Source organism: Choloepus didactylus, chromosome 20 (assembly GCF_015220235.1).
Source record: "Choloepus didactylus isolate mChoDid1 chromosome 20, mChoDid1.pri, whole genome shotgun sequence".
NCBI classification, from domain to species: domain Eukaryota; kingdom Metazoa; phylum Chordata; class Mammalia; order Pilosa; family Megalonychidae; genus Choloepus; species Choloepus didactylus.
In genome coordinates, this window is record NC_051326.1 from 49,474,061 (window position 1) to 49,500,596 (window position 26,536).

Below are 26,536 nucleotides of genomic sequence, written 5' to 3' on the forward strand. Positions count from 1 at the left end.
TTAAACATTCCTTCTCCCAGAATTTTCTGGTAATGGCATTGTAGAACAAAATGATAAATCTTCAACTATTGATCTTTTTAATAATAAGAAACATGTTTTTAAATTCAGAAACAAGTCTTTTAAAAATAGTTATATTCTTTGTTAATAATAGGGCAGTATATAGGAACTATGAATTTTATGCATGATTTTTCTGTAAACCTACAACTTCTTTGATAAAAAAATTATATTCCATGTTAGCTATAGTAGAATGATGTGGTCTTCCTTATATGCTGATAGTGAGAATGTAAATGGGTTCAATCTTGCTGGAAAGAAAGACTGTTATCTTAAAATAGTTCATATCCTCATGTCCTTTAACTTAATAATTCTTCTTAGTAATCTATAAAAGAGTGATAAAAAATTTACCTGCAAAGATAATTATCACACTTTATTTATAGCATTGGAAGAGTTAAGGAATCTAAATAATTTCCAATAAGAAGAGGAGAGTTATGTAAATTATAATACATCCACAGGATGGAAGTTAGACATTAAAATCAAAGTTAAAATATTTAATGACATAGGAAAAGGCTCAAGTTAAAATGTGAAGTTAAAAAAATAAAAAAAGGAAATACAAAATTACAACTACAGTGTGATCCTAATTAAAACAAGAATGATCCCTGTCCAGGCATTACATTGCGCTGAGTGGTGCCCAGTGTCCCTAATACTAGAGATATTAACACAAGCGTGCATGCATTCCATTGCTATCTTTCGTTTGTAATTTCATTTTTAGCTAGTCCTTATTTAAGAAAATAAGCATTTTCCCACTTTTAAGCTTAACTCACATTTGAGCCAACGTAGTATTTTTATTGGCTTCTCTTGCCAAAATGTCCCCTAGGAGAGTCAGTTAAGAAATTTTTAAAAGCAAACTCCTTTTTAGTTTTTTTCAGATTCTAAATTATTCCAGAATTGAAAATCGCCATGGATTTTTCCCCTTTCCCCCATTTGAAGTGGAGGACAGGAAGGCCTGTGTTTTAGGATATGCGGTTTTGAGCTTTCCTGCTAGGTGCAGTGCACATTAAGGCCCTGTCCCAGCCATGGCTCAGCTTAAATGAGGCTGAGGATGCAGTCCTTTCAAAGATGGAGAACAATGCATTAAATTATGCTGATTCATTTCTGGGGTGGGAGGGAAATCCTGGTGCTAGCGCCAGTTCAAAAGATCTCCTTTCCTTCAGGCCTCCACTGCTGCCCCCCTTACCTTTTTTCTCTTATTAGAAATCAATTTGGGTTAATTTAAGAAGCTTTTCTGACAAAAACTATACATGCCTCAGGGAAAGTTGAATTCATTAGTCAATGAAAGCACTGTGAGGCTTATTTTAATAATCTGATTAGTGCTTTCTGAGATTGGCTGTGGTAGGGAAGTAGGAGGGTTGATTGGATCTGGAAGGAAGGAAAAGTCATGTTAGACAGGGAGAGCGACCTGGGACGGAATGGGAGACTGTCTGCTAAGGGGAAGCAGTTTACTACAGTGAGTGAGAGGGGAGATGCTGATGGGCATTAAAGACCCAGGCCAGAGATCATTGCTTTGAAAATTATAAAGTACTTCACAAATATTAATTGTTGTTTTTGTTGTTACTATTTTTATTACGTGGGATTATTAGGGAGCCTGAGGGTCCCCCAAAAAGGAGGGGATAGGAAACCAGTGGCAGGATTTCCCCACATGACAATTTTGCCAAGACTTCCTTATGTCACCTGCCACTAAAATCATTGTATGTCCTAAAGCAAACCTGCCATAGGTGGCTGATGCCTGGCTTCAGGTGAAAAGATAGGTCTATTAGTCTGTAGACCTCCATCTTTTCTGTCTAAGCCATATGTCCCTAGAGGAGTCTGACTTTTCCTATTCCACTCTCTATGACTCCCCACATCCCTATCCTTATTGCATCCCACCAGGAAGGGAGAAAGAGAAGAGAGAAAGGAGAAAAGAGTGTTCATAGGTACCCAGCATTACAGCCCTACATTGGTGGAATTCTCTATCCTTAAGACACAGTGCTAACTGTGATATGATTAATTCCGATCTACATCTGAATGAGAACGAGGACACATCTGGGTTACACTGCAGTGAAACACAAGCTACAATTAAGACTCACAGCTTCGGCATTTGCAGTCTATTAGGACCTTCACTGAGCATTGCTGCCTCTTGGCCTCCCTGCCCTCTTAGCTTTCAATTCTTATCCCTTGTGTATGTAGGCCAGACTGCAAGGGCTCCTCAGCTCCCCTGATGAATAAATGTAACCATTATTATTCTGCTCCTCTCCCTCCCTCTCCTCTCTGCCCACTTTCCCTGCCCCAGGCTCTCTGGGGAGCACAGACAGTTCATTCAGAAGCATAACAAGTCATCTGATTGGCTGAGGCGGGTAATAAAGTGATTCAGGAGCATCACTGAATCATGATACATCATTTATGAATAGAATTTCTTCCAAGATGTTCACCACCACCTCCCATTCTCTCCTCCCTAGAGTTTCAGGAAATGCATCCACTTGTATATGCAGCATATCACTGGCAATGCCAAATGTAGCACTAGATGATATTCACAGCCCTGCAGAGTGGCTACTAAATTACAATGAATGGATCTTTTAAAATCTGTTGAATTATACAGGTGGAGCTCAGGGCTTTGCTTTAACAGGAAAGGGAGGGGTCATTTATCTTAATGATCCATTCAGACGTATGTAAGAGTTCACAGAAAGCCCTACCGGGTCGAGGATAGTTCTCTCTGAATAACAGAACATAAGAGCCTCATAGTGTTTTTACACAGTCTCCAGGACATGTCCAGATTATCCTTTGGCTGAGCCGCTTTTGTCCTTTACTACTGTGTGATCCTGGCAACTAGGCTGTTTCAAGTTGAGGCTGCAGGGCAGAAAGCGATCAGGTGACCACAGTGTCTTGCTCTACTCTCGGACCACACCCTGACCCCAGGGGAAAGGAAAAAGGCAGGAGTGTGTGGCTTGACTGCCCTGAGCAATCCAGAACTCCAGGCCACAAATACTGGTGGGTCAGAGGCACTGACGGCCCGATCATGGCTCTGGGTGAGTCACAATTGCAGGACAAGGCTGAGACTCGAGAAGCTGCCTCTTCTGTGGTTGTGACACCTACCAAATAAGACTGTCCTTTTCTTCCTCAAGTAGCTAACTTCATTATTTTTAAATATTTCCAAGGAGAGTAAAGTTATATACTCTTCCTTGATTATCAGTTTCATAAATCCATGGTGTGGATAGAAGTGAAATTGAAGATAATTCATTCCCAATTAAACAGTCATCATAAATCCTTGCTTGCTTTTGTTTATTTCTGCCAGTTGAAGGCATCAGGGGTGCAACTGAAGGCTAGTACAACTGTGGTCATTGGCTGCTGGGGTGGGGTGTCCATTTTCTGTGTTTCCAGTGGAGTTGTGGTAATGCATCACAGTTATGTGCAGAGCTAGTACAGCACAGTGAAAAGAGCTCAAGTCTGTGAGATGAAACGCCTGAGTTCTAGCTCTGAGTCTGCCAAAATGAGCAGTACATATTTTGGTGATTTATAACTTCCTGTTCTGCAATTAAATCTTACATACAGAGCAGGGGGACTGGGATAGATTTGTAAGGTAACTCCCGGAATTCAACTTCTCTGAGGCAAAGTTTTTGTTGTGTTTATTTTAGCCTGCTTCTTGTTGTTTTCAGATTCAAACCTGCTGTTGGCTGAGTTTGTTAGCTGCCTACCCAGAATAAATTTCCCTCTTCTCATTAGCTAAAGAAAAAAAAAAATCAAACAAACCATTTAATCAGGTAACCACCTTTGCCCATATAGTTGTGGAGTATGGCATTTGGGCAGTGGTTCTCAAACTTAGGGCGCATCAGAATCACCTCCAGGACTTGCTAGAACACAGATTGCTGTGTCCCATCCCCAGAGCTTTGACTTAGCAGGTCGGGTGCTCTAGCCTAAGAATGTGCATTGTAGCAAGTTTCCACATAAGGCTGATGCTGTTAGGCTCAGGACCACTCTTTGAGTACCACTGCCTTAGGGAAGTTCTCAAACCACCCAGCTCCAGAGGTGGGCTTGATAGTTAAGAGGTAGATCACATTTGCTTGTCAGGGATTGTTTCAGGAATGGCCATGAGACCCAGTTTGAGCTCTGGAGATGTGAGGAATGTTTGTTGGTGGCTTTTCAGAGTTCTTCCTTACTCTTCTAGAAATGATTTCCCCTGGCCTTCCTCTGGATGTTGGTGGTGGCGGTGAGGAGGCAGCTATCAAGCCAGGAACTGCCACATTTTCTCATGATAAAGGAGGAACACAGAGGATGCAAGGGAATTGCAAGAGAGCTGCAGGACAATGGAACATAAGCCACTGTATTAAGTTAACCTTGACACTCACTTTTTAATTTTCAGTTTGGATAAAACTATTAATTCTGTTTTGTTGAAGCCAGTTTGAGTTAGGTTTTCTATTTATTGCAAAAAACATCCTAAATCATGCAAAAATATTTCAGATGAAAACACTAAAATCTCATCAAACTGAAACAACTTTAAAGCTAAGGTAGAATTTCTTCCCTCTCAATCTCTTACTAATTTTTGGCAGGAAAGGTATATTGATGTTTGGGGTTGCAATCATATTTGGGGTCTAATATATTCTTTTCAGGAGAGAAGCCAGACAGAGAGAGTCGGAGGACCCAGAGGTCAGAGACTAGACGGGAAACAACTGCTTCCCCAACATCAGTATGTAGGAAGGTCTCCTTGGTTAATCCTCAGTATCCTCAAAGCTTGAATACTAATAATTAATAATAATAAGTAATAATAATAATGTCTCAAAATATGGATCATAATGCTGCTAAGAATGCTGTTTTATCCAAAATTTCTTAGTTATGATTACAGATTCCATGTACTTGCAATTGCTATTTGGAATAGCCATCAGAAGTAACTTAAAAAGACATGAAAATGGGATTTGCATGCTTTCAGTCCCTGCTCCATCTGCTCTATCATCCTCACTTCTCTAATAAGTGGATAATGCATGCCTCTAAATCTACCCAATAGATCTATCCAACAGCTAATTGACTGTACTCAGCAGCTTCTCTTTCAATGAGAGTAAGAATCACATCTTCAGCATAGATTCCATACACACAAGATGGAGAACTAGCTCTTTGTACATCTCCAGAGTCCAAAGCCAATAATTTGCAGGTGTTTGTTGTTGTTGTTTGTAATTGCACAGCTGGGACAACTCCCTCTGACATCCTGCCTTTGAATTTTTCATTGCCGCATCAGGATTCTATCTCTTGGCACATCAAGATCTAAAAGTTGCTGCCATATATTTGATATAATCCCAATCCAGATGGTGGTAGCTAGAGCTGAACTGTGGGTTTTCGGGTAAATAAACTCTAGACAATAGCTGCACTATGCACCAATTTCTGATAAATAATCTATTGATGTTTCAGAGACAAATTTATATATTTTTAATCATTAGTCAAGAGATCAAAGATTATAATTGCTAAATCTATACTTGACTACCTCAGACTGTATAAGTTATAGATTCTTTATCAGTTGACTTATTATTTTTAATAGTTTCTGAAAATATCTATGTTCTGTTTCTTTGTGGAAATTATTTAAATATATTTAATTTTGTCAAACATCAAAAATATGCCCTGAAATGTATTACACGGTTTGTTTCTCAGTTAAATACACTGTCAGTCATACTGTATACTAAAATATCTGACAAAATAGACAAAGCACAAAGATCTGCTATTTGGGCAGATGCACTGCAAGAGAGGATTTATTGTGACAATAAAGGTTAACTGCCAACACAGTCCAAAAAAGACTATGCCTGAGTTTTGTGTATTTGCACACACACAATTAATATTAAAGCATCAAAGGGGTGATGGGTGTGGGAAATCCACCTGTTTTGATTCTTCACTTCACACAAATAAGTCCCTAGATCACAAAATTTTTGCTCCATATGCAACTGTGCCATGCTATCAAATTAATGATAAAATATGTTTGCCTTAACTTCTGATTACAATATTAGTGACAAATAGTAAAAAGGACAGGCGTGCCATAAAGTTATGGATGGAGAGATGGCATGCACAATGATGTCTCATAAAGAGGAAAAGGTTGGGGAGAGTTATTTGTTCTTGTGATTCATGAAGTAAAATACAGATAGACTGACTTGGTAGCTGCGTGCACAGAATTTTTCATAAACATCCCACAGTGCACCCTGTTGTACAGCAGCCATACATTAATTAGAGCACTCGGCAGACACTGCAATGTGTTACACGCACCCAAGTGAATCTTCATTTTTCACATGCAGGGCCTTACTAATTAAAATCAGCTTTGCAATTAAATGTGGAAAATTGTGTTAAACTTTCAAGCATGGTTACAAAAAATGTAATTATTCTGAGGGTATTTTATTTTAATGCAAATGAAATTTGCATCAAAGTGAAACCGGTAAAAGGGAGGTGTAGGGATTTCTATTTCTCTCTCACTGTTCCTTCTGCTGCTGCTGCTTTTTTTTTTTTTTTTTTGGATTATAGATACTCCTCTCAGTTGCAGGTTGCAATGCTTCACTATTTCTCTGCCAGTACCTGGCTCGATTCCAAAGCTTTTAGTGAGTGCTATCTGTCAAGGCATGAATAATACAGCCCCTAGGCTGTTGGCAGAATCCAAATGAGGCATACATCAGGAAGCAAGCACTCGACTTTAGCTCCAGAACATGCTCCTGTGAAGACAGGCAATTATTCACCCGAGGCTGCCGCCATGGCAATCACACTGGTGGGTGAATAGGTATATGAAATGAAAAAAAAAAAAAAAAAATCTGAATAAGAAATAGCACAAGCCAGAGAAAATTCAATAACTTTCTAATATAAAAGAAAAGCCACCATTTAATGCTTTTGATTTTAAAGTTTCAAAATCAAGTGATTTGACTCCGTGTTTTCCAATTTGGGGAAGATTGAAATATAACACCAAAACCCGTCACCTAACTTTTGGGTGTTTATTGAGTGTGCAAGGACTCTAAAACTAAATTATGGGTCAAATATTTCACCAGAACCTCTTTACTCAATAAATGAGAAATAATTAAAAAAAATGCAGCCTAAGGGAAATGTAAATGAAATCCACTAAATTTCAGAAGTAAATTCAAAGGGTTCACAAAGGTACAGAGAAAGAAACAGATATACTAAGAATGAATCCAGTGTTTGTGACTTCTTGCTTTTGTGTGTGTGTACGTATTGAGGATTCATACAAAAACCTATTTAGGAATTAAGCTTAGTTAATTTAAAATATACCAGTAGTGTATAATTATTACAAGTAAGGCTACAATCTCAAATTCCTCTCAATTGTTTACTATTAATCTGTAATAGACAGGAATAATTTTTGACTATTTCTGTTTCTAATTTTTATTGGGAAAATTAAAAAAAAAAGAAAACTTTAAGATCAGAAATTGACCCTGACTTTGTCTATAAAATTATTTTCTACGAATGTTCCCTTTCTAAACATCAAGTTTCACCTTATTTTTAACACAAGTACTACATTATAACAACATAGAGAGAAAAATAAACATTAACTATGAATATAAGCCACTAGAATTTTCAATCTTAGTCAAATGTTCAAAAATATATTTTTGCAGAAATGTGTTGGAATTAGTTTTTTAGCTAGTTCCCTAATACCTGTTTTAGTAATATTCTGGATTAAGTCAATATCTCTTTATCTGGTACACGAGCCATACTAAAACAATTATAGTGATATGTGTGGCTTCTTTCTCAACATGCCCCCACCCTTCCATAAAGATGTTAATATTGGGTTTGAATGTTGCCAACCGAAAATACTGAGACCCCTAAGAACAGCCATGCCGGCCACCTCTGCTTTCCAGGTGTTTGGAATTCAGGAATAAGCTCGGCAGCAAAATCTCCAGACCTCCTGCCCTTGATGTGGTGGTGCTCACACTTAGTCACACACTCTGGGTTTGGGTCTACCAACTAGACCCCTGACCTGGAATCTTCCCTGCCCACAGGATCTTGGGGGAAGGTCAGGACAAGAAACATGGCAGCAACTCCTAAATTTCAAGTTTGGTAGCTTCTAAGGATTCTGCTCCCCACGACCCCCCCACACACACTCAGCCACAAACAACTACCTGCAGGTACATGAGAAACCTACTTTTCTTTCATCTCATGGGCATTTGGAAAGCTTACAAGTCACAAGCCTGTTCACAGTGGGGAAGGAAGTAATTCAGGATTGAGAGAGTGGAGGAAAGACAGGAAGTTCACTTCCAGGGACTTGGGAATCTAATAACTAAACTTTGGGAAACTCTTAAAGATGATTGGGGTTTAGTTTCTCTATCTGTAAAATGAAGTGTCTGTGATGGGATCCCATGTTTGAGATACCAATGCCTATATCTCTCTCTAGGTATAATTTTTAAAAAGTTGTGTGCATGCAGAGTAGTAGAATATATTGAGCCATGTGCACAGCACTATAATAATATGAGCCAAAATAAAAGGTCAAATTTGCCATGCACAGAAAAGCCCGAATTAATGTTTTTGATTCATAATATGAGAGTTACTTTGAGCCTTGATTGCAGTTTTCATGCTAATAATATAAAGCCTCATTTGGGAAAAACAAATGGCAAATTCATGTATCAGTGTATTAATGATATATCTAAAGATAAATATTTGTTATATTTGTTAGCTTAATAATAGGCCTGGCCTTGATTACTGTGTCAGGGCACGAAAATGTTGGCTGAGCTAAGATCCCTGCTGTGGAATATATGGGAAGTCAAACATATTTATCTTTGTTGCCAAGACAGTTTGTTTCTACTGAGGAACCGATAATAATCCTTTTATCAGATTGTTGGAACTCTATAGTTCATCTTTTTCATTTTTGCCTTGGCTGCCAAGAGATCAGAACTAAATTCAATACTATGTTGAAACTGCTGATATATTCTGGGTTTCTAGTACAACTATGTTTTTATTTCCCTTTTGTTGCTCTTAATTTATGTTTTTAATTTAAGTTTAACTGTCCAGTTGTACATATATTTATTATCAGCTACCTCAGATTGTTTTTGAACTACTAACTACGATGAACTATTAACATAAACAAAATACCTGTGGATTGATTATTATTTATTCAAGGGCAAATTTTTGAATTAAGGTACTCCAGACAATGAAATAAGTAATACAATGTTAATTCCTATTCCCAAGAAACTTAAACAAAATCTTAAATTGTGATTAAAAAAAGTCTCCTTTCACAGGTGTCCAATGATTGATTTCCCCCATTATTCCCAGTTTCTTACAAACCAACAACCCTACCTCTACCACACTGAAAAAAAATTAAGTGATCAGTTCCAGCAACAATCAGAAAGGGACAAAACACTACTGTGTGTGTTCTACAAAGCAATAAAATGGTATACTAAAATTTTGAGACATACTTGATTTTCTTAGAAATGTTCTTGTGTTAAAAATAAAGGATTAAATGGCAGGTATCATTTTATCCATTAGGGTACATTATTTAAAACAAATTCTGATTTTTTTGCATTAATTCCTCACATATGCCTCAAATTATCTTTTGCATGTTCAAATAAATAGATACGTCAACATACTAAATTAATTTCTTTACTTGGTTATGAACTGATGTGATGTATGAGTGAAATGAAATTATGGCCTTTCCTAGAAACATTCATTGAAAAACTTATAGTTAAAAGATTAAAAAGGTCAGACAATTTCATAAAAACCAAATCTATGGCTGCCATTCTTTTGCCTGATTTGAGGAGGACTGATGTTTTGAGTCCTAGCAGGAACCTTACAGGAAACATAAATAGTATAACTGGGTTTGTGGAGTGGATACATGTGTTTATGTACATGATGTCAGGGAGAAACTTGAGAGAATTTTGTAGTCAGTAAATCTTTTAAAACCAAAAAAAAAAAAAAGCCAGTTATAATTGAAATCTATTTCAATATAACCAGTCATAAAATAATGCATAGAGGAATCTTATCTATTACAACGAAGAGCACTATTTCAATTTAAGAAATTAAAATATTCTATAGCTTAAAATTATTGATAATATATGGATATCAAAAAATAAAACTTAGACAACCTCACTTGATACTTCTCTCAAGGGAAACATTATACAGTGACATAATTTTAGAATGGTAATGAGTTTTATATAACAAAGCCTGCAACTCTCATATTATACTTGAAGGAACTGAAGTCCATAAGTGTTAAGTAACTTGTCCAAAGTCCCTCAGCCAATTAGTGGCATAGGAGAAATTAGAACCTGGGTCTCTTGGCTGAGAAATAGTTCTATTTTGGCTGTACCACATTATATCTCTTAATCAACTATTTCTATTAAGATAACAGGAATTCTCCTAATTACAAACAATATGATTCCAAAATGATAAATTATTTTAAAGTTAAAAAAAATTGTCAAATAAATTTCCAATTGAATTCTCTGTGAATCCTCCTTAATCTTCTCTAAGATTCAGGCTATTATATGCCTATACATTAGCATCATGTCCCAAAGGTCTGAAGACTGGCCATCTTCAAATCATACTCAACCTAACTTTAAGTTCCCCCACTTTTTTCTTTTTAAGCAAAGAAAGATATTTCATATACAGATTTGTATATCTGTCATATAGGGCACTTCAATAGATATCTTCATGGAATATAACTTGGTTAAGAATATGAATGTTTGAAATAATTCTTTGGAAATGTTATGATTTTCCTGCAAAACTATGATTATGAAATTATAGACATAATGGATGTCTAATTAACACTTTTTGCCAAATTTAATAATTTCTTTTGGTAACATCATGAATGATAAAGTTTAACTATTGACCAATCAAGAGATGATTGGTTGAAAAATTATATTTCATTCGTTGTTTACTAACTTGTTTCTCATTGAAAACATAAACAATGCATGTTTTTAACTTTCAGATTAAAGTTTTAATATATAGCCTTCATAAAATAATATAAACATTTAAATAAAATAATTTAAATTATATAATTTAATAATTTGCTTTTTATATAATAAAATAATATAAAACAGTACATTTAGTAATACAAATTATATAATTCTTAAAAATATGTGACCCTCTTTTCTTTGGTGTATAACAGAGGAAGACTGATATCATCATGGATGCTCATTAAAAATTCCCTGCCTCCTTAAATGCTAGCATGGGGATTTTGGGAGTAATTTGTAATATTTCCCTTGATTTTACTAAAGGACAATCAGACTAATTGCTTGATTTCACCCATAAATTAATGTTCAGCTGAAAAGGAAATAAAATATAAGGCAGTAAAAAAAAAGTCACCCTGAGGTGCTACAGTCATACCTGCTTTCAAATCTGAGTTTTGATTACATGTGTCTGATTTTTAATGGTTAGACTGGAATAGCCTTAGTTTTTAGCAACATATTTTGTGAAAAATTAGCTAAAATTTTATTATAGCCTATAAATATTTCCAATTCATTATAATTAAAACCCTCCTATTGAAAGGCAAATTGCGTTTATTTTATAGAGAAGAAAATGCTTACCAGAAAAATAAAAGAAAAAAATCTAAAGATTGATCTCTACATGACTTTTTGCCATAGGTATGTGAGATATAATTTTTGCTGGGATGCATTTTTAGCAATAATTACCTAACATTCTTTTCTAGATGTCCTCTATACCCATTACTGTTAAAGACCTGAAATCAGTGTATTCACGGGGATAAATAAGCATTTCAGTCCCCATATCTCATTAACGTGATCTGTCCTCCACCCTCACCTCCAGACGTAACCTCATCTTGAAGCTGCCTAGGTGCCAAGTTTAGGCTTTGTTTCCCATGCTGAACTCTGTTAAATTATAGAAACTAGTACAGAAAGGTCAATAAGATTGCATTTTAATTTGCCGTCCATGATTTACCATCCTACAGCTACTAGCATGAGAAAATTGGGAGGTAGAAATAAGCCTTCTCAGTAAAACAGCAGGAGGTTAGTGAGCCATCAGCATGCTGAATATCATATATGCAAACGGGGAAAAACGAGTGTAAGGCTACTCTTAATTTGTGTCATCTTACGTATTATTATACATTCTACCCATGAGATAGTTAGAATGGCGTATGTTTTGTGATTCTGTATAAGAGTCAAAAGGCTGTGTTTAAATGAGAGGAAAAAAAGGCAAAGTATAGCACGTCTCATTTTCATCCTTCGGTTTGGGTCCCTAAATACAATCACTGGACACCATGGTTATTAAGTCCTTTCAGTTACATTGTGAAAAAAAAGCAGGCATTACCTCCTGTGTCTTGCATATTTGCCACTAACATGACCACTGCCATCACAGCCAGGAGTGGGACAGCTGCAACAGGAAAGAATTAATTACACAGGTGTTGGTGTGCTGCAGACAGATTACACTGAAAGCCTCAGTGGGTATTAGAGAGAAGGAGGGCAACAAAGACAGAAAGAGAAATCAAATAACTGAAAGGAGGGAAAAAATTAGGGGGTGCTTTTTATTAGCAAGACTCAGGGGAATTAATTTCATCAGTGCAGCGGGGCATGAGCAAACCACCAATGAACTTGAAAGTGCGTTACAACCATTAAAAGGCATGAATTTTCTAAATTGCTAATGGGGATACATTTTACCCACAGAGCACTAACCTGAACAGCTCTTGTATGGCTGGTTCCACCGGAACTGCAGAGAGATGGAAAATATATAAAAATTTATCATCTATTATAAGTACCCCTCTTCTACAGAAAATTACCAAAAAGGTTGTGTAAAAGCAGGGGTCAGAATGAATCGTGCAAAGAGATTTTGAAGGATGAAGGTCACCCTGAGCTGGGCCTCCAGTGATTTAGTGAAGCAGCGGACGTACCTCGGACACCTTTAGAGCGTGTGCGATGGCGCTTCTCCTCGGCATCCACCTCCATCTGGGAATAGATGAGCAGGCAGTCAATGTTCTTATCCTGCATGCACAGACTATCAATGCATGGGACACTACACTCTCCCGGGCATTTTATTGACAGTATTTTAATTCTGTTTTCACTCTCTAAAGGGAGGGCCTCTACAAGAGCTGGATGGGGGAAGAGTTGTGGGGTTGGATAAGACAAAGTTCAGGCAATCTAAATGGATTATTTATAAAAGAATACCACACCTTTATCTTGTGGGGAACATATAATCAGGAGACCCCTGTACTCTGTAACTGGATAGATTTTAATGACCCTTGAAGTGCAAAGTATATATGCTCTTTCAGAGGATTGATCGCAACACATCTGGGGTGATTCTGAGTTGTACTTTATGCCAAAAATATAATAGACAGCTGTTAAGTTTGGGAGAAGGTAAAAATACATATACTTAATGCCTAGATTCTCCTCGTAACTGAAAGGTTTAATATGACTAAGTAATTAAGAGCGAAGGAGGGAGGTATACCAGAAGGACACAAATTTTACCACTGGGTCCTTAGTCTCATTGTCTAGGTCCTGGAATATAATTATCATCCATGTTTTTCCAAATTGTTAGGTTGTTTTAAGAGGCCTGGACTTTTTACTCATGGTAACAGACACATGTTTTTAAACAGAGATTACCAAGTATTTTCATATATCACCTTGTTTAATCCTCACAGCATTCTGTGGAGAAGGTATTTTTCTCATATCAGTTTTATAGATGAGAAAGCTGCAATTCAGACCATCTGAAATGCCAAAGATCATTTGGGTAAAAGGTCTGGTGTAGGGACTTGCAATCAGGCTGCCTGCCTCTAATTGTCATCTTTAAGCGACAAGAGCACTGCCACATAGGTGGGTATGTACTAGTATATTTATGCACCAAATATTTCTGCAATGTATGAATAATTTATACCTGGCGAAACTGCATAGTAGGAGAATTCTTCTCATTATAACAGAAGGGCTGATAAGAGATAAGCAGTAAAAATGACAGCTCATCTTGACCTGATTACAAGAATACAACTTTTCAGCCCCCATCTGTGATTGCTCTACCCTGTCCAACAGCCACAGCTGAATTCCCAGGCAGAAGACAGGATGCTACAAAAGGTTATATATGCATAGTCTACTGCTCCTGAGACATCAAAGCCATTTTCCCCACAGGTTATGAAGATAAAGGTCAGAATGGAGGAAAGGGGACTAGAATTAGATGCATGTCGTTCTATTAGATGTACATTATAGAAGAGAATGGAACAGATCTGCTATTGAAATAAGTTAGCACCCAGGCCCAATTCTCAACAGATATAATACCAAGGCATTATAAAACCACATTGGCGGCTCCTGATTTAATGTTTAAATCAATTGGCCACCAAATATTTATTTATTAATGTTGTGTGATGAACATGGCATTGGGGTACATAAAAATACCTATGATTAAAAATAAGGCTAATTTAATGAGTCTAACATCTTAGTAAGAGACATATATGAGCTGATACGACAATGTGGCAAATGTAATAAAACAAGACGTTCAGAAAAGAGGAGCCAGTTGAACTGGATCATTCAGGGCATCATTCTCAGGGAAAGGTCTGGTGCTTAAAAATTATTTGTTCAGGCATAGAAAAAGAAAGGAAAGGAGACTGTATATAAACTTTGTATATAGAATCTTAAAACCTATTTTTGAATGAATGGATGAATGAATGAATGAATCGATCTTTTTCCTGGGAAAAACAGCAGGGCAAGGACATAGCAGGAGCTAGGCAGAATATTACAAAGACTGGCTTGATGGAACAGAGAGGAGCAGTTTGTGTTAAGGGTCTCATGGAAAGTTAAATAGTGAGAGGAATTTTTGATTGGTCTAACTGAATAAACAGCTACTGTAGTTTCCTGAGCATGAGAGTGATAAGTCAAAAGCATATTTTAGAAAAAAAAAAAAAAAGCAATTTAGCAGCAGTCTGAGAGAGAACCTTGAAGGGGAACATGAATGGAATCAGAAATGCAAGTTAAGAGGAAGGGACATGATAGTGGCCTGGATTAAATCTGTGGCTCATTCTCATTGTTGTCTAATTCCTGGAGTGGAACTGTCCACAGAAGAAGGAATGGGAAGAAAGAAATGAATTTAAGAAACATTTGGATGGAAGAATCGACATGATGTTGTGGCTTATTGAACCTCTTTTGGGTATTCTGCCCATTTTCCATTAGTTAAGAATTTGCACAGGGCAGTAAATCCCTGAATACAGACACACTTTTTGGATGTATAGCACAAAGAAGTAGCACCCCCGAGTAACACATCAATGCTCTGAGACTGCTATTCCCTGGGGAAAAAAATTCAAAACACTACGAAGATTTAGCAGTGTGAGATAGAACCAATATAACATGAGGCAAAGGGTGTGCTAAAATTCGAGAAGCCTATGGTAATGGAGAAAATACCATTTCACATTCTATAGAAAAAGTGCATTTTCTGGTATACTGTGCACTTGTTATAGGACTGGGGATACAGATAAAATGTGATACAATACTATCTTTACGGAATTCAAAGTTGAGCCAAAAATACTTTATTAAGAAGATAAATTGAGAAATGTTCTCAATCCATTATAATGGGAGCGTTGACTAGGGAGGGGCATTTGACCCATCTTGGGGAAGTGGAAGGAGAGGCTTCCTGGAGGAGTTGAAATTTGAACTGAGTTTTAAAGGTTAATTAAAGGTTTCAGGTTAAAAATAAAAGGGGTGGGGAAGCATGTTCCAGGCAAAGGAAACAGATTGTACAAAAACACCAGGTTTGAAGGCACTGTGGTATATTCCAGGGGAAGATAAGAGCTGAGTCCCCAGTTAAGGAGGGGACATGCTAGGGTGTTTGCTAAGGGACCTCTTTCAACAGGGCATGGACTATTTTTAGTTTTCTCACAGGGACACCAGTCAATCAAACTCTCTCTCAGCCAATCCCTTTTGCTTACTTATGCTTACATAACATCTCATGAATAAATCCGCCCTTTTAATACCACTGGGTGTAGTTTAGAAAATAATTTTTGATACAAAATGTAGAGAAGGTAGCTTTTCTATGTGGATATGAAAAAACAAAATAAAACAAAAACCCCTCAAACCAAAAAATTTGGCCTCATTAGGTGATTGCTTACATGGCTGGATAAAAATTATTTTAGTTTTTACATTTACATTCTTAATCCATTTGGAATTTATTTTTGGATATAGGGGGCAACTTTATTTTATTATAGCTGGACATCTAATTCTTCCACAAATCACTTATTAAATAAATCATACTTTTCCCACCATACCAAAATACCTTTCTAGCTATATATTCAATTTTCACCAAAATTGGGTCTATTTTTGGATTCTATCCTACTCCACTCACCTATTTGTTTATTCCAGTGCTAATACTTTATAAGCAAGTATTTTTTGGATTGTAGCAACTTTAAAATTTGCTTTACCCTCTGATGAAGCTTCCCTTGGTACAAGGATTATATGAGATAATTCATATAAAATATGTAGTGCAGTGCCCAGTATATACCAGCTATTAAATAAATTATGGTTCCCCTTTTTCTCCTTCAGCTAATGAAACTAAAACCTGAACAGCTTCAAAACTGTTTTAAATTTCATTTTTACACAGATGTTTAAAAATGTGCAAAGTGCCAGTGAGGTTCAGATTAAACAGAAGCATAAAAATACATGGTCTGAAATGCCAGGAAGGTTTTTCATTTTCTGTTTACACCTAAAAGTGTGTGTGCAAAGGTTATCCAACACCTATAGACTTATTGACACACTTTGCTTCTGCATGAATTTCTATCTCTTTGCTTTCCTATCCCATTCCCACCTGCCATTTTGAAATTTTTGAAGAGGAACAGCAGGTTTGTTTTCACCTGCAGCTTTCCCAACAAATGATTGCTGTTATTAGCAGCATCAGGTAAACTGTATTTTTTAGCTATTTTTTCCAGTGCTTCTGAGCTTGAAATTGCAGGAGCTTCATTTAGTGATGTTGTAAATGATTTAGTAATAGTATTCTAATGTATCAACTCTGATCTTCCCTAGAACTTGAGAGAGTTAACATCTATTATCACTGCTTGGGTGTTCTGATTACCTGTTTAGTAATTTACATTTCTAAAAATTATCCTTAATGCACTACTTTAGCACTAATTCTTTTCTTTTTAAGCCCAGTGTTTGTTTTAAAATGAGGTTAGGTTTTCTAAGGTTTTTTATTTTTTGTGTGTGTGTAAAAAAGAGAGAATTTATTCAAAAGCCATAAATTTAAAAATATACTGTTGAACCAACAAAAGATATCAGAGGACTTATTGAAGAGAGAGCAAGTGAACTATTTTTATATTATCTAAACCTAGCATACAAAATCGGGATTTATTTCATCATTTTGATCTTCCTTTCTTCCCCCCAATAAGATGCACACTTCCCTCAAGTTTAGGTTTGGTATAGATAATATACAATAGTAAATATATCAGAACCTCAAAAATTCTTCAAACACTTGGAGGCCACTTTCTGATGGGGAAATACTACTTCAGATCACAACAGTAAACCTCAGTGGAGGAACTGTACTTCGATCACAGGACTGCAAATGCCCGCCAACATTCTCTTTAATGTTCTCCAAACATGACTCTCCATTCATTGGTAACTTTTACTCTCCCCTCCATTGACAGTCTTTCCAGTAGGAACGGGGACAAGGGGGATGTTTGGACCACACTCTAGGTTGTTGTCAGCTCTTACGTTTACACACAGAAACAGCTCCGTTTTCCCCTCCCCAACCATAGTCACTTTTCAATTATTCAAGAAGCAATTATCCATTTTGTCAATTATCCAGACCCTATCTTTCACCTCCCGCCGCTCAGCTTTTGGTCACTTCACTGCTCATTAGCATCATCAAGAAGAGTGGGTTGGAGAAAGGACAGAAGCTGAAGCTCAATTTACTAAGTATGTGACTGGTAAGAAAGTCTAGGGAAAGGGATAATGACAAGAAAGTAGAAGCTGCTGGCAAAATGAAGTGTGCAGATGAAACGGTGTGCAGATGTTATCCTACGCACTTTTATTTCCATGACTTATTTTCTTCCTAGGCAACTGAGAATTGACCCCATATATATAACTTCACATGACAGAAACTGGTTTTGTATCTTAGTGCAGACACAAGGAAGTTTTAGCCCATAAAAATTCAACTTTAAAGATCAGCAAGAATCAGAAATGGTATATTATAAGCATAGAATATATTAATATATATAAATAATAATATATACTAAGTAGTGTTTAAACTAAGTACACCAACAACTAAAGGTTGCTTTCCAAAATTTGACAAATGTCTGTTTACATTGCTCTCAATGTTATGCAAATATATTAAAAATTTAGAATGTCCATCCAATATTCATATGAAATGGATTAAAAGGGCAGGATTATTGTCAAGAGGTTGCGAAAGAGTTAGAAAAGATAATGGGTTTAAAGATCATTGCTTCAGGAATTATAATTTTTCAATTTCAGTTCTTTTAACCTAATGGGATGGAAAGAAGGAAAAACTAGACAAATAAAACATAGGGACTAAAAAGCCTTAGTTTTTCTGCATGTAATTTTTCCTTTGCCCCTTCCTCTCTGTCTCTTTATCAATTACGGTGATAATCAGTGAAACTATCTTCTTAAGGAAAGAGATTTGTGTCCCTTGGCTTCTTTACCCCGAGGTGTGTATTGGTGTGTGTGTTTAGGGTGGAAGTAGGACCAAACAAGGGCAAGAGAAACTGAATTGACCAAGGAAAAATTCTTTTGGCAAAGAATTAAAAATCAAATGAAGATAGAGCTTTTGTCCACTTCCTGTCTATGACTTTGGTATACAGTTTGAAGTTCTCCATGGTGAACCAGAAAGGAAAATGACTTCCTCTGTACTCAGGAATAAAGAGGAGACAGTGTCATATATATCCTTACCCATGGATGATTATTTTGTTGGTAGTGTTTTTTAGAAAAGGCAGGATAGTGTAAGAATTAGTATATTTGAAGTTCACTGGAATGCAGATTTGAGGGCTAATTGTTTTATGAACTGCTCAATAATTGGTAAGCTTCAAATATGTGGTTACAAAAAAATGTAAAAATTCATTATTAAAATATGACCTTATAAAACATAACATGAACCTAAACAGGGAAAAGAGGAAGTCTCCCCTGACTCCTTTTTCTGGTTATGGATTCCTTACTATCAAGTCATAAAAAGCTGTGTGGGCTAAGTCAAATTTTGGCATTTTGACTCCAGTCACCAATCATGAGTCTCTGCTAATTATTCCCTAAAGAGAAGTTCTGAAGGGCAACAGTCAGGAACTGATATTTAGCTATAAGACCAGGAAGACCTAGAAAACATAGACTACTTAAATCTATATTTGCCTATAGTTTTGCTTTCCTTTTGAGAAAACTCCAGAAGACTAATTTCCATCACTATAACACATCTGATATGCCCTTTGCATAGGTATGTGAAGCATTTTGAGCCTTGTGAGAGAGAAGCCTTATTTTTCAAGCAAAAATTATAGATACATGGCCTGACAAATAATGCTTGTGCCATTTCTTGGGGGCAAGAAGCAATCTATGAGATAAAGCTTTAAAGCCAAATTACTGGAACTTCAAGGATATTTGGAAAATTTGTTGGTATCGAGAAATAAAATAGTTGAAATCAAAACAGTCTTGGAAAATTTAGCAGGGGTACTTGCTCTAATGGCTCAAGACTATAAAACTAAAGTGATACAGTAATATAAACATTATCAAGTAACATTAAAAGCAAATCTTTCTAGATGGAATAGACCAAACTCTTAATAGTTTGGGACTTAGCCTTTAAAAAATAATGCTACATATCCTAAGAAAGTAGCAATCAAAAGGATGGCAGTTTGGAAAAAAAAAAAAAAAGTCCTGTGATAGGCACCCTAGGGAGGAAATCCATCATTTTGACACCGTCAGTTGTGAGAGCAAGATAACTGAGGGATGCTACTAATTAAAGCACCGTGTACCAGTGGACACCATGCTGAACTCTGAACTCAATGGATGTCCCTTGACGTCTTCACCCCAAGAATTGTGTATGTATGTATGTACGTATGTATGCAGGCTGGGAAGCAGGAGGGTGGGGATTGATCTCACAGAGGCAAGAGATCAGCCATAAGGAAATTGTGTTTTCTCTCCCATCGTCTTATCACATGGTCAGTTTCTGTCTCCAATCTTATATCAACTTAAGCAAATAAAATCATAACTGCTCTGAAAGGTGAGAAAACTTTTTTTCTCACTTAAATAATAAATAAAAGTTAGAGTCTTCTGTTTGACTCAAAATTTAATTTTCATTTAGAGTTTTCAAGTATGAACTGAAATACTGCAAATGACCACATATAGACTTTTCATATAGTATGTTCCTTACAGATAAAAAATAGGCAAACAGCTAAGGTATAAACATCCATATGATTTGGGGAATGCCAGGCGCTCTTTTCTACTGGAAATTCTCCTCAACTGGATTGCTCTCCTATGTTGCTCCACTTCAGGGTATCCTAAGCAATCCTTAATGGTCTGGATCCATCACTGATGTTCTATGAGCCCAGCTCTGATCATTCCAGTGAATAGCTGATTTTGTGCTTCTCTAAAATCCCAAAGCCACAATGGCCTGAGATGCAAACGCTGCATGGGAGGTGCATTCGAAGCTACTTCCTTGCTCTCTGGTCATAGCTTCAAAAGGCAGAGATGTGATGGAAGGGCATTCTCAGTGGAAAACACAGAGTGTTTTGGTTATGGATTCCTTATTATCAAGTTCTAAAAAGCTGTGTGGGCTAAGTCAAATTTTGGCTTTTCTACTCCAGTCCCAATCATGAGTCTCTGCTAATTATTCTCTAAGTTTCCTGGTTCTGTCCTGACAGCACCACATGGCAGGGCTCTTGCTCTTTTGTTTAAAAAATGCTTTATTACAATAGTTCTGGCATATAGTAAGTACTCAAATATTTGTTGAACTAATGAATAAATATGGATAAATTTCTACTGTCTATTCCTTAAGTGATAACGGCAATCACTTAAGAAATTGCAGAAGCATGCATATATTTAAAGCCTTATTTCGCTCTTTAGTCATGTATCCTGATTTTTTTAAAGCAAAAGAACAATAGCATATAACGGCATATTATTAAATCAGGATTTTAAGAATAAATCTTAAGTTTATAACTTCGAAATTTAAAACATAAAAGTAGATAAAAATGTCACGATGTTGAATGAGAAGAAAGGAACTCTTTCGTATTTTTAAATCCTGTTCCTCTTTTCTTAAATGTCTTCTTCCTTTTTTTCTGGGTTTAATTGAATTCTACCTATTCATTAAGAACTAGTTCAATTCCATAAATCACAGAAAACATTCTCCACTTTACCATTTCCTAGAGACCTTCCATTTCTCTGAACTATTCTACATATCCTAAGCAACAAAAATTAAGCTCTCAATAGTTCCCTAATTATGCGATTTATGTATTTATTTTAATTGTTTGACTTAGTTTGTAAATTCTTGCAGGATGGGGTCCAAATATACACTTAATATGTCTCATAGCACCCAGTACAATATTGGTTTTTTTAGAATATTGACTGATGAAGACAAGTAACTTCTGGGAACGGGAAATTCCTGTTCAAGTGGGGGCAATTTTTTCTGCTTTTAATCATCATGGTAGTATTTTCAAAATGGTAAACATTATTTTTTCAATCTTTTTTTTTATTAGAGAACTTGTGGGTTTTCAGAACAATCATGAATAAAATACAAAATTCCAATACACTTCCCTACCACCAACACCTTGCATTGGTGTGGAACATTTGGGGTTCACTGTTTATGTAGTGTAGTTCCAAAAAATTTTCTGTTAGCATATATGAAATTTAACATTTCCTGTTTTAATCATATTCATGTATATATACAAATATATATATATATATATTTCAGTATTGTTAACTGTATTCACAACATTATGCTATCATCAACATGATTCATTACCATCATCCTAAACAGGAACTCTACATTTTAAGCCTCAACTTCCCATTCCCTATCACCACCCTGTCCCCTGGTAACCTGTATTCTAGTGTCTGACTCTATGAGTTTGCTTATTCTAACTGTTTCAAAACAGTGAGATCATACAATATTTCTCCTTTTGTGCCTGGATTATTTCACTCAACACAATGTCTTCAAGGTTCATCCACATTGTCACATGTATCGGGACTTCATTCCTTTTTACAACTGAATAATTTTCCATTGTATGTGTATACCACATTTGGTTTATCCATTCATCAATTGATGGACACTTGGGTTGCTTCCGTCTTTTGGCAATTGTGAATAATGTTGCTATGAAGATCGGTGTATAAATATCTGCTCACCCTGCTTTCAATTCTTCTGGGTATCACCTAGTAGTGGGATTCCTGGGTCATATGGTATTTCTATACTTAGCTTTCTGAGGAGCTGCCAAACTGTCTTCAACAGTGGCTGTGCCATTTTACAGCGCCACCAACAAAGAGTGAATGTTCCTATTTCTCTGCATCCTCTCTAACGCTTTTTATTTTCTGTTTTTTAGCAGCAGCCATTTTACTGGGTGTAAAATGACATCTCATTGTGGTTTTGATTTGCATTTCTAAGATGGCTAATGATGTTGAGCATCTTTTCATGTACTTTTTGGTCATTTATATACCTTCACTGCAAAGATGTCTGTAGAAAAAAAGTTGAATGGCTTCTTTATATGTTCTAGATATTAATCCTTTATCAGATATGTGGTTTCCAAATATTTTCTTCCATTGTGTAGGCTATTGTTTTACTTTCATGATAATGTCCTTTGAGGAACAAAATTTTAATTTTGATGAGGTCCCATTTATCTATATTTTCTTTTATAGTTTGTGATTTGGGTGTAAAGTCTAAGAAACATTGTCTAACACAATATCCTGAAGATGCTTCCCTACATTTTCTTCTAGGAGTTTGATGGTTCCAGCACTTATATGTAGGTCTTTGATCCATTTTGTGTTGATTTGGTATATGGTATAAGGTAGGGGTCCTCATTATTTTTTTGCAAATGGAGATCCAATTTTCCCAGCACAATTTGTTGAAGAGAGTGTTCTTTTCCAATTCAGTGGTCTTCACCACCTTGTCAAAAATCAGTTGGCCATAAATGTGTGGGTTGATTTCTGAGTTCTCACAATTCTATTCCATTGGTCAATATGTCTGTCCTTGTGCCAGTGCCATGCTGTTTTGATAACAGTGGCTTTGTAATAAGTTTTAAGATTGGGAAGTGTGAGTCCTCCAACTTCATTCTTCTTTTTCAAGATGGCTTTATCTATTCAAGGTCCCTTACCCTTCCATATAAATCTGATGATTGGCTTTTCCATTTCTGCAAAGAAGGTTTTTGGAATTTTGATTGGGATTGCATTGACTCTATAAATTGCTTTGGGTAGTATTGACATTTTAATATTTAGTCTTTCAATCTGTGAACATGGAATATCCTTCCATTTATTTAGATCTTCTTTAATTTCTTTTAGCAATATTTTGAAGTTTTCTGTGTACAAATTCTTTACATCCTTGGTTAGAAGTATTCTTAGGTATTTGATTATTTTTGTGTCTATTGCAAATGGAATTTTCTTCTTGATTTGTTCTTCTGATTGTTCTTTGCTTGTGTATAAAAATGCTATTTATTTGTGGGTGTTGATATTGGATCTGCCATATGGCTGAATTCAGTTTTAGGAGCTTTGTTGTGGATTTCTCAGGGTTCTCTGTATTTTGGGCCATATCATCTGCAAAGACAGAAAGTTTTACTTCTTCCTTTCTGATTTGGATGCTTTACTTTAACTTTCTTGTCTAATTGCTTTGGCAAGAATTTCCAGTACATTGTTGAATAACTGTGGTGACAGTGGGCATACATATCTTGTTCCTTATCTTAGAGGGAAAGCTGAAAGGGTCTTTCACCATTAAGAAGGGTTTTAGCTGTGGGCATTTCATACATGCCCTTAATCATGGTGAAAAGATTCCTTCTTTTCCTAGTGTTCTAAGTGTTTTTATAAAGAAGATGTGCTGTATTTTGTCAAATGCCTTTTCTGTACCAATTGAGAAGATTGTGTGGCTTTTTTCCCTTCATTCTGTTATGCGGTATATTACATTAATTGATTTTCTTATGTTGAACCAACCTTGCATATCAGGGATAAATCCCAGTTAGTTATGGTGTATAATTTTTCAAAGTATGCTGTTGGATTCAGTTTGCTAGCATTTTGTTGAGGATTTTTGCATCTATATTCATAAGAGATATTGGTCTGCAGTTTTCTTATCTTGTGGTATCTTCATCGGGCTTTGATATGAGGGTGATCTTGGTCTCCTACAATGAGTTAGGGAGTATTCCTTCCTCTTCAACGTTTTGGAAGTGTTTGAGTAGAATTGGAGCTATCTTCTTGGAATATTTGGTAGAGTTCCCCTGTGAAGCCATCTGTTCCTGGCTTTTCTTTGTTGGGAGGTTTTCAATTACTGATGTAATCTCTTTACTAGTCATTGGTTTGTTGAGATCTTTTATTTCTTCTACAGTCAGTGTAGGTAGTGTGTGTGTTTCTAAGAATTTGTCCATTTCATCTAGGTTATCTAATTTACTGGCACACAATTGTTCACAGTATCCACTTGCAGTGCTTTTTATTTCAGTAGGGTTGTTAGTAATGCCCCCTTTTCATTTCTGATTTTATTTATATTGTCTCTCTCTTTTTTTCTGTTAGTCTAGCTAAAGGTTTGTCAATTTTATTGATCTTTTCATAGAACCAACTTCTGGTTTTGTTGATGCACTCTATTTTTTTTTTTTTTTTGTATCCTATTTCATTTATCTCTGCTCTTATCTTTGTTATTCCCTTCCTTTTGCTCACTTTGGGTTTAGTTTGCTCTTCTTTTTCTAGCTCTTCCAATTTCGAGGTGTGGTCTGTGATTTGAAGTTTTTCTTCTTTTTAAATAAAAGCATTTAGACCTGTAAATTTCCCTTTCAGCACTGCCTCCACTGCATACCATAAGTTTTGGAATCCTGAATTTCATTTTCATTCATCTCAAGATATTTCCTCATTCGTTTCTGATTTCTTCCTTAGCCAAACTGGTTGTTTAAGAGTATGATGCTTGATTTCCACATATTTGTGAATTTTCCATTTCTCCCTGTTATTGATTTCTAGCTTCATTTCATTGTGGTCAGAGAAAATATACTGAATGATTTTAATATTTTGGAATTTATTGAGACTTGTTTTGTGATTCAACATATCATCTATTCTGGAGAATGATCCTTGTGCACTCAAGAAGAATGTGTATTCTGTTTTTGCTGGGTGCAGTGTTCTATATATGTCTGTTAGGTCTAGTTAGATTAGTGTATCATTCTAGTTCTGTTCTTCCTCATTGATCTTCTGACTAGATGTTCTATTCATGATTGAGCGTGGTGTGTTAAAGTCTCCTACCATTAACATACAACTGTCAATTTCTCTCTTCAACTCTGTCAGTATTTTCTTCATATATTTTGGGGCTCTGCTGTTAGGTGCATACATATTCATAATCATTACTTCTTCCTGTTGAATCGTCTTTCTTATCAATAAATAATGACTATCCTTGTCCCTTGAAACTTTTTTTGACTTAAAGTACATGTTATTCAATATTAGTATAGCCACCTGTACTGGTTGGAATTTATTATGCCCCCCACAAAAGCCATGTTCTTTAATGCAATCTTGTGGGGGCAGACTTATTAGTCTTTAGATTAGGGTGAAAACTCTTGATTGAATTTTTCCATGGAGATGTGACCCACCCAACTGTGGGTGAGACCTTTTGATTAGATCATTTCCATGAAGGTGTGACCCCACCCATTCCAGGTGGGTCTTAACTAGATCAATGGGGTCCTTTAAGAGAGCTCATGGTGAGAAGGAGCTCAGAGAAGCTGAGAGAGACATCTTGGAGAGAAGCCAAGAGCTGACACAGACACTTGGAGAAGATTGGAGATCCAGACAGGAAGATGCATGGAGGTGCTAAGCTAATAGATGAAGCCCAGAGTTTGCCCAGAGAAGCTAAGGGAGGACCCCCAGATGCTTAGAAAGAAATGCCCTGGAAAAGGATGCACAGGAGCTGAGAGAGAAGCTAAAAGAGTCAGAAGCCCAGAGACATTTTGGAGAAAGCCATTTTGAAACCAGAACCCAGAAGCAAAGGACCAGCAGATGCCAGCCACATGCCTTCCCAGCTGACAGAGGTGTTCCGGACCTTATCAGCCTTTCTTCAGTGAAGGTATCCTCTTGTTCATGCCTTAGTTTGGACACTCTTATGGCCTTAGATAGTAAATTTTTAACCTAATAAATCCCATTCATAAAAGCCAATTCCATTCCTGGTATTTTGCATTCTAGCATCTTTAGCAAACTGGAACGCCACCCCAGCTCACTTTTGTTTACTACTAGCATGGTATATATATTTTTTCATCCTTTCACCCTCATCCTACTGTGTCTTTGACTTTAAGGTGACCCTCATTCAGACAGTTGGGTCATACTGTTTTATTAATTCTGCCAATCTCTGCCTTTTGACTGTAGAGTTTAATCCATTTACATTTAAAGTCAGTACTGATGACACAAGACTTTCTCCTGCTATTTTGCCATTTAGCCTTTGTAAGTCTCATACCTTTTTGTCCCTCACTTCCATCAAAAGCTACTTTTATATTTATTTGCTT

At 36.3% G+C, this 26,536-nt stretch overlaps 1 protein-coding gene across 20 annotated transcripts in view; it reads right to left on the reverse strand.

The window, feature by feature from the left end:
• MYT1L (myelin transcription factor 1 like) overlaps positions 1-26,536 on the reverse strand; it is a 578,669-nt gene that overhangs the window by 172,094 nt on the left and 380,039 nt on the right. For all 20 annotated transcript variants that reach the window (XM_037812732.1, XM_037812728.1, XM_037812736.1 and 17 more), the window contains 3 exons: positions 12,821-12,875; positions 12,606-12,639; positions 12,244-12,306 (listed from right to left, as the gene is read on the reverse strand). In XM_037812732.1, the coding sequence (XP_037668660.1) occupies positions 12,244-12,306; positions 12,606-12,639; positions 12,821-12,875 (152 nt within the window). The remainder of the gene's footprint in view (positions 1-12,243; positions 12,307-12,605; positions 12,640-12,820; positions 12,876-26,536) is intronic.